The 7,520-nt window shown below is 39.8% G+C and overlaps 1 protein-coding gene, 1 non-coding gene and 1 pseudogene across 2 annotated transcripts; 1 reads left to right on the forward strand and 2 right to left on the reverse strand.

The window, feature by feature from the left end:
- Positions 1–450: 450 nt before the first annotated feature.
- TRNAI-AAU lies at positions 451–524 on the forward strand. The gene has a single exon. It is a non-coding gene; the product is annotated as a tRNA-Ile (tRNA).
- Positions 525–860: 336 nt separating this feature from the next.
- LOC106406275 (RNA cytosine-C(5)-methyltransferase NSUN2-like) lies at positions 861–4,677 on the reverse strand. The gene is made up of 15 exons (XM_013846899.3): positions 4,464–4,677; positions 4,313–4,401; positions 4,122–4,188; positions 3,917–4,032; positions 3,739–3,805; positions 3,614–3,662; positions 3,404–3,489; positions 3,098–3,336; positions 2,955–3,010; positions 2,771–2,856; positions 2,603–2,695; positions 2,191–2,503; positions 1,597–2,096; positions 1,296–1,530; positions 861–1,226 (listed from the first exon to the last, which is right to left on the reverse strand). The coding sequence occupies exons 1-15, from the start codon at positions 4,614–4,616 to the stop codon at positions 1,033–1,035; spliced, it is 2,343 nt and encodes a 780-aa protein (XP_013702353.1). The 5' UTR covers positions 4,617–4,677; the 3' UTR covers positions 861–1,032.
- Positions 4,678–4,864: 187 nt separating this feature from the next.
- Positions 4,865–7,074, reverse strand: LOC106403629 (annotated as a pseudogene).
- Positions 7,075–7,520: the final 446 nt, after the last annotated feature.

The raw sequence follows: 7,520 nt of genomic DNA on the forward strand, positions 1-7,520 counted from the left end.
GTTTGTAGGAGTTAAAACTCCATTTCATTATAAACTGAAAAAAAAAAATCATTTAAGCTGAAAATGAAATCTATATACTATATAAAGATTCTCTCTTTTTCTCTCTGCATCCAAACTTTTCCGTTTTGGTTCGTCTTTCTAGTGCCGCTGCGAGAGACCTTATGACAGATGAGCAAAAAGAAAAAACCCAAGTCAGCATGAATGTCAAGCATAGATAGAAAAGGTACCTTGAAGATGAGTAGTAGTAGTAGTATGAAAACACATATGGATCGCAAAGACAGAGCACACAACCATTTATCCAAATTTCAAGCCGCTACGAAAACAAAAACAAAATCAAGAGTCGAGATAAGCGAATAATAGAACTACGAATTATTGATAAACTAGTCATTTTCTTCTGGGTAGTTTAGTACTATAAAATTAAAGTATACATCAAAAGAAAATGAACAAAATGGCCTATTAGCTCAGTTGGTTAGAGTGTCGTGCTAATAACGCGAAGATCACAGGTTCGATCTCTTTATAGGTCATATTATTTTATTACATAATCCATCAAATAAGTCTTCTCACCTCTTTTAGCCATTGTACATATATATCAATGTGGCTGCTTCGAGCCTCTTTTTCCTTCGAGACGCCATCTTTAAACTTTACCAACGTAGAGAATTCTTTCAACACTCTCTTTACTGAAATCTACAAGACTGCAACACAGTTGTTATTACTGTTCCCTCTAAGAACACCTTGTGTTGTAGTAACTCGCAAGTCAATCTGGGATCTGTTCCACAGGTTTAAAACGAAAAAAGAAAAAAAAAAACAGATTCTTTAATTGGTTGTGTTAGGTAGTGAGGGTATTTTTGCATGTATAATGATTTTGAATTTGGAATGTAAACATTCATTTGACTAAAAAATGTTATCAAAGCTCCAAAGTCATCATGGTCATGATGCTTATATGAAAAGCAATTTGGAGCCTGGAGGTACCAAGTGAATAATCAAAAAAAGCACAACACAATTTAAAAAGTTTATGGTGATGAAGGCAGGGCTTTAAGCTGTCTCCATAGCTACTGAATCGCCGTTGTTCCCATCAACGGAACCACCACCTGTTTTTGGTGTTCTCTCAGCAAGTCTCTCTAGCAGCTCCTGGCAATCCGCAAGAGTGATCATAACAGCCAAACTATTATTCCCTCTCCAGCAACTGATAGCAATCGTAGATGCATCTGCTTTCACAGGTTCTTCACCTGAGATACGAGCAAAACTGTAAGAAATCCACAATCCTACATGAGTAAAGCAACCAAAACAGTACGCACCGTCGCTGAGAATCACCACACAGCATCCCAAAACAAGTTCAGTTGCTTTCTGACTCAACTGTGGATTGACAAAATCCGGAAACCTGATCGATTTGTGTTCAAGAAGATGTTTGAAGTCTGCCATTGGAGTGTAGAGAACTTGTTTGGTGATGTATGGAAGGATCACAGGTAGTCCCTCCGCTGATATACGGAATGAGCACGGCTTGCTTGAACCTTCTTTTGCAGATTGTCTCTCCTGCGGTCACAAGCAAATTTTCAGCAACGTTACAAGAAATGATAGAAGAAAAATATTGTTACTTACAAACATCTTGAGGCCAACAGAAGCAATCTTAAGCTGCTGTCCGACTGCGAAATTCAGCTGAAGAACTTCCTTAACAGATTTTGAAACATAGTAAATCCTCTTCACGCTGCTGGTGTCGGTGTTTCTTGTCACCAGATGACCATACAATGGGAATGATTCATCTTTGATACCGTAAAACTCTTTGATGCTATCGATTAACGTCTCCTCTTTCAGGAAAACAACAGGGTCGAAGCCTTTCCACCTCCCTTGCATCGGTACTTTTCTCTTGCCTCCCGCTTGACTCGGTGGATTGGCTTCTTTCTCTTCAGTGATGGTGGTTTCTCCCTGTGTGGTTTGCTTCTCAGGCTCCAAGCTATCATCATCCTTCTCATTGTTTGCATCTTCTTCCTCTACTGGTTCAGTATTAGCACTGACAACAGCTTCTTCAGCCGGAGACTTTTCTGTCGAGTCAGCATTTTTCTTAGATGAGTGCTTTCTTGGATTTGGTTTCTCCTGAAATTCTGTGAGAAAAACTACCGATAAGAACTACAGAAGCGAACCCATAGGCGAGTATCTATCATTCAAGAAACATGTTCTTCAAAAAGAAAAAATCACCTGGCAGTGGTGAAACTTTGTGAAGGACCGCGATGAAAAAGGCTCCGGTGTTCTGATCATGAGGCACTATCCTCATGCAACGTTCAAGTGGAAGATCAGAGACTTCAACGACTGGTTCATCAGGAATAGCATCCACCACAGAGTTCTCTGTTTCCTTGCACTCATCTTGAACACCACCATTCTCATTCTCCTGAGTTGTTTCGGTTGAGTCCTTGAGGTTTTTCCCAGAAGGAAACATGCTCACAATGACTCCTCCTCTTCGGTTTTGAGGAACGTCTTTGTAAGAAGTAAACCACCCACCTTTATCACGCACCTGGATCGAGCAAAGGTCACGCAAAAATACATGAGTTATCCCATTAGAATTTCATAGAAGAGGGTTTGTTCACTAGGTTGAATTGTATTAGAAACTGACCTTCCATGTCTTGAGACCTGGCCTCCGTATGAGTTCAGGAAGCTTATCAGAAACATCTACAAGTTCAACAGAGTCTCCACACCTCCTTAGAATCTGAACTCAAGCAAGAGTTTTTACTCAGCTACAGCAATAGCAGATTCATAACGAAAGGTGAAGATGGTGTTTTACCTCAGCGACAACAGCTTCATCCTCAACTGGGTTCATTGAGCAGGTTGAGTATATCATTTTCCCACCAACTTTCAACAGCGATAAACCTGGACAGGAGCAAGCGTACATGTTTAAGACACAGGTGGTCATTCTACGAGCTTATTTCATGAATAAGCAGTGGAGACAACATAGAAGAAAAGCCTACCCCTCATAGCAAGGATAACCTGTAGGCTATGGAGTCCATTGCCCATTCCAGAATTCCTATGCAGAAACCAAAAGGAATTAGAATCTCAACAGCAAAGGCCTCAGTAAAAGATGAGTAAGAGAAAAAGGTAAAGGTGAAAAAACCATTTCCGCCAGATGTCTGGAGCTTTGCGCAGGGTACCATCACCACTGCACGGAACATCACACAGAACACGGTCAAAGGAAAGTTGATTAATGGGCATATCTTCACTTAGTCCTTTCAAGCGACAACCGGGGAACTGTTGCCCTTCATGATTAGTCACTATCAAGTTTGCGGTGCACATTCTCTTTGTTTGGTGAATAAGAAGGTTAGATCTTTGGAAATCAACATCGTTAGCCACCACCTGATATTTTCGAGGGAAACAATCAATTAGAGTTTGCAAATTCTAAACATGTAAGAGCAGCACAAACCATTCCATTAGGTAGAGTTCCTGGTTCTGATGCTCCATGTATAATCTCGAGCAGCTGAAATGTTTTGGAACCCGGTGCAGCACACACTGTTCAGATCACAAGACGATAAATGATTAGTAACCACTATTTTTTCTTCAAAGTGGATAGACGGATACTTCTTAGAGCAGCTCTTTCAAACTTTTAACAGTATGAAATGGAAAATTCACTCACTGTCAAGCACAAAATGATCTGGATGTACGTCGAGGAAAAGAGGAGGCACCTGCATGATGAAATTCAACAACGGTTTTATAAATGTTAACTAACTAATGGCGGAAGAAGGTAGTAAGCTGTCATACCATGCTAACAGCTTCCTGTCTAGTCATGTTTCCAACTTCATTTTCCAATTTCAGAAATTCATGAAACCTGAAAAAACCCATCATGTGTAACACACAATCTCTTTAACCATACAGGAAAAATAAGCAGAGTAACAAAAAAAAAAAACATTCAAAAATGTTTAGTGAAATAGGTGTACACCTCTCGAGTATCTTATTTTTCCTAATCTCCTTGCGGGAAAAATTGGAATGCCAAGCGAGATTCTTAGGATACCAAGGCAAGGGCTTAATAGCCTCCAGCTCACCACCTTCTATGGCCTATAAACCAAAAACCATATCTGAGAACAAACAGATTCTCCATTTCCATTCCAACACAGCAAGACGTTTACAAAACATTGTAGTTTTACCTCAGCCTGAAGAGATTTCACAAAGTCATTCTCCAATATGGATATAATCTCATCGCAAAACTGGCTGCTGCAAATTCACAAAGAAGGAAAAAGAAACTAACTTGAGCCAAAGCAAGTTAATAACTTTACTATATTGTTTTAACATTGGAACTAAACCCTAAAACCTCACTGAGAATATAAACAAGGCTTACTTGGAGTTAACCCTAAAGGCAGCGGGCAAAGGCTTACGAAGAATCTCCATGAACAGATCCCACTCTTCTGCTTTCACTATCCCTTGTTCCTACACACAATTTAACCCAATAAGACATTAAACTCTTTGTCTCAGAGCCACGAGGATGTTACCTTGTAATACTCCTCGAAGTTAGGGTTATCGGTCAAGAAAGGCTCCCAGGTGGGTTTGTCGGGAGCATCGGATTTGGGGCGTTTCCAGACATTCTCTCTGCTCTCTTTGAAATGTTTTCTCTGAGAACGACCTCTCTGTCTTCCTCTTCCCATTTGAAGAACCGATAATCTACGAGGGAGGGACTGAAGCAAGGTAAGTCTTGTTTCTTTCTTTCTTCTTCTTATTCTCTCTCAGAGCTTTGTTAATGGGCCTTAGGGTTCTCGTTTAGGAAATATATCTGTAGGCCCATTTACTCTTTTAAACTAGTCCATTATAATTGTATTAAGCCAGAGAATTGGAACTTCTTCAACATTAATTGAAAAATGAAAAATGAAAAATCATCAACATTGTTTGTTTGTTTTTTTTTTTTTTTTTTGCGTGTGTACCTGTTAAGGCCCTGGACACTCCTCCAACGGTGGGTCGAACCCAAGAGCGCAACAGCACCAACATAGGAGAGCAAAACAATATAAAACCGAATGACTTCCTAAAATGTCTATATACATATATTTTATCAAAAAGTCACTTAATGCAGGAACAAAACATACCTTCCGTGATGAGAGCTACAACTAGTGCTTATACGTTCACCTACTTGTGTTTCCTGGTCCTGTTCAATTGATTCCCTTCAGGTAGAGGAGCTTTTTCCACCACATAAGAAGCAATCAAGGTATCCAGTTTTACCAACCAGAGAGCAATCGCAGAAGTTGTTCGAGGCATAGAAGGGAAGCTAGTTATAATTTCTCCCATTAAAGCGTTACTATAATGCTCCTCCTCCTCACCAAAGTGCCATAACCAATCTTCATTGATTGCCCCAACAAAGTCGCCAATCACCTGCGTAATTTCAGACAGCGTTGAGCTTCGTCGAAGCCTTTTGGCCCATAACCTATGAGCTGACTTTTTCCATGCACCAATCAAAGCATCTTCGGGCATTGCAGACTCAATGGCATACACTGCAGCCTTTAGTGATTGCAACTGGGAAGATAGAACTTTGTGATCTGGAAATGAATCACTACTCTCTTCATTCTTCCTGTTGCATGTGGCTGCATGAATTGCATATCTTTCTTCAAGATCTATATCAAGCTCGAAGGTAGCATGGCAAATCTTACAGTGCTTCTCATCTCTCCAATACAAATCATGACAACTCTTACACCTAGTAAGTGTATCAAGGTAGGATCTTCGGCTGTGTTTATAACAGCATTGAGATTAAGATAATATTTATCCCATATCCATTCATCAAACTCCTGAACAAGGCTCCACAATAGGCAAATCTCATTCAGACATAGGTTGTTGTTGTTGTCTATATCAGAAACCGGTGAAGAAGAACTGTCCTCTCTGACTACATGATCAATTCTTCTTAACATGCATGGCTTGACAGAGAAAACTTTCTCGTTTCTCCAATGACTCAATAAGCCGTGCTTCCCGTCTACCCCTATCGTCCAACACTGACAACAGTGCCCGCAAAGCCTCCTTGTGACTGATAACTTCCCAGTGACCATCTTCAGAAGATTCAAAGTAGACACATCTATGACCAGGGTCATTTGCGTTGCATGGGCCTAAGAAAAGCCAGTACCTGTTGAACCTACGGTCAGAACCAAGGTATACAGATTGCATAGGGTGAACATTATCTCCAGCGAGCTTTGCAAAAGCAGCCCCCACAATTGATGATGAATCAACTGGATGAGAATCAGACGATTTAGATAGCTCTTCGATTCGCTCTCCTCCATGGACCCATGATACGCGTGGATGATTATTGATTAGAGGATGATGCTCTCTTGATTTTTCGAAAAGTGTAATATCACTTGCCAGCGTTGAACATATTGAACGCTCTCCTTCTTCTTCTGATGCAGTTGCAAGATTCAGCGCAGCAACCTCTACTGCTGCATTAGCTAACTCGGATATTTTCAAGCCATTTTTGCCTCCTTGCTCGTTAAGCATTCTAAATAATTCACCCTTTAATGTTCCAAGACGGAGGCCATACTTTTTCATGAGTCTCCTTTCCTTACTTAGTTCCTCTGATTGACCACCAGCCCGCTTTACAGAACCAAAACCAGCTGCAACCAATATCTGACGCAGTATCTCCGCCCATGTAAGAGAATTTAATGAATCCTTCCACATATCAAGAATAAGAATTTGGCTCTCCACCGACTGTAGCAGGGCTAGAAACTTGCATGATATACTCAAGGTTGAAAAAGATCCCCTTTGCAGCTCCGTTTCAACATCAACCAGAAGCAACTTCAGCAGGGAAAGATGAATTTTACCAAGGAGCAAAGAGTCCTTATCATGAAATAAATGCCCGTGTGAACTCGTCAATTGTGAAGGGGCATATGTCAAGAGTTACTGAATAAGTATACAGGAAATGGACAACCTTAAAAAGTTTCTTCCGGCTATCCTCCTTTGGCGATTAGGTTTTCATTTCAAATTTTCAACACACTGTCAATTATTTAATTTCATATATTATAATGTGGGCGTCCATGATAAATTGTGTTAAATGCAAGACAAAGAAGTTTAACGTGTATGAGAAACCATATGATCAGAGCAAACGTAACTCTTCTGTACCAAGTCAAATAAAACATCTTGAAAACCATTCTATTTATTGAAATATTTATATGGATATTGTTTGGAACTTGCTAAGTTCTTCTCTGTATTTCGCCTCAAGACATCATCACTAGATAAGTATTTAGCATGTAATTAAGTGAAACAATATCAGTCAGACTCGGAGTGATCATAAATATGATTAAAAGCGTCTCTTTTTTTTTTTGGAACGCAGCTCTAATTTTTGAACACAGATCGTAATCGGCCGCGTAATCGTTATACTTGCGTTCTACAACAGCTCTATAAATGTTAGTAACGAAAGACAAAACAACGTTATTAGAAGAAGAGAGTAGTAAGCTATCTTATTCTTACCATGCTAACAGCTTCCTGCCTAGTCATGTTTCCAACTTCATTTTCTAACTTCAGAAATTCATTAAACCTGAAAAAAAAACACCAATGAAAAAACCCATCATGTGCTAATACACAAT

The sequence above is a fragment of the Brassica napus genome, chromosome C4 (genome assembly GCF_020379485.1).
Source record: "Brassica napus cultivar Da-Ae chromosome C4, Da-Ae, whole genome shotgun sequence".
Classification (NCBI taxonomy): Eukaryota; Viridiplantae; Streptophyta; class Magnoliopsida; order Brassicales; family Brassicaceae; genus Brassica; species Brassica napus.

Coding starts and splice junctions, on each gene's coding strand:
- LOC106406275 (XM_013846899.3), bottom strand. CDS start 4,616: ATGGGAAGAGGAAGACAGAGAGGTCGTTCTCAGAGAAAACATTTCAAA. Junction 2,696..2,770: donor ATGAAGCTGTTGTCGCTGAG/GTAAAACACCAT, acceptor GCTTGAGTTCAG/ATTCTAAGGAGGTGTGGAGA. Junction 1,531..1,596: donor CTGTTGGCCTCAAGATGTTT/GTAAGTAACAAT, acceptor TTGTGACCGCAG/GAGAGACAATCTGCAAAAGA.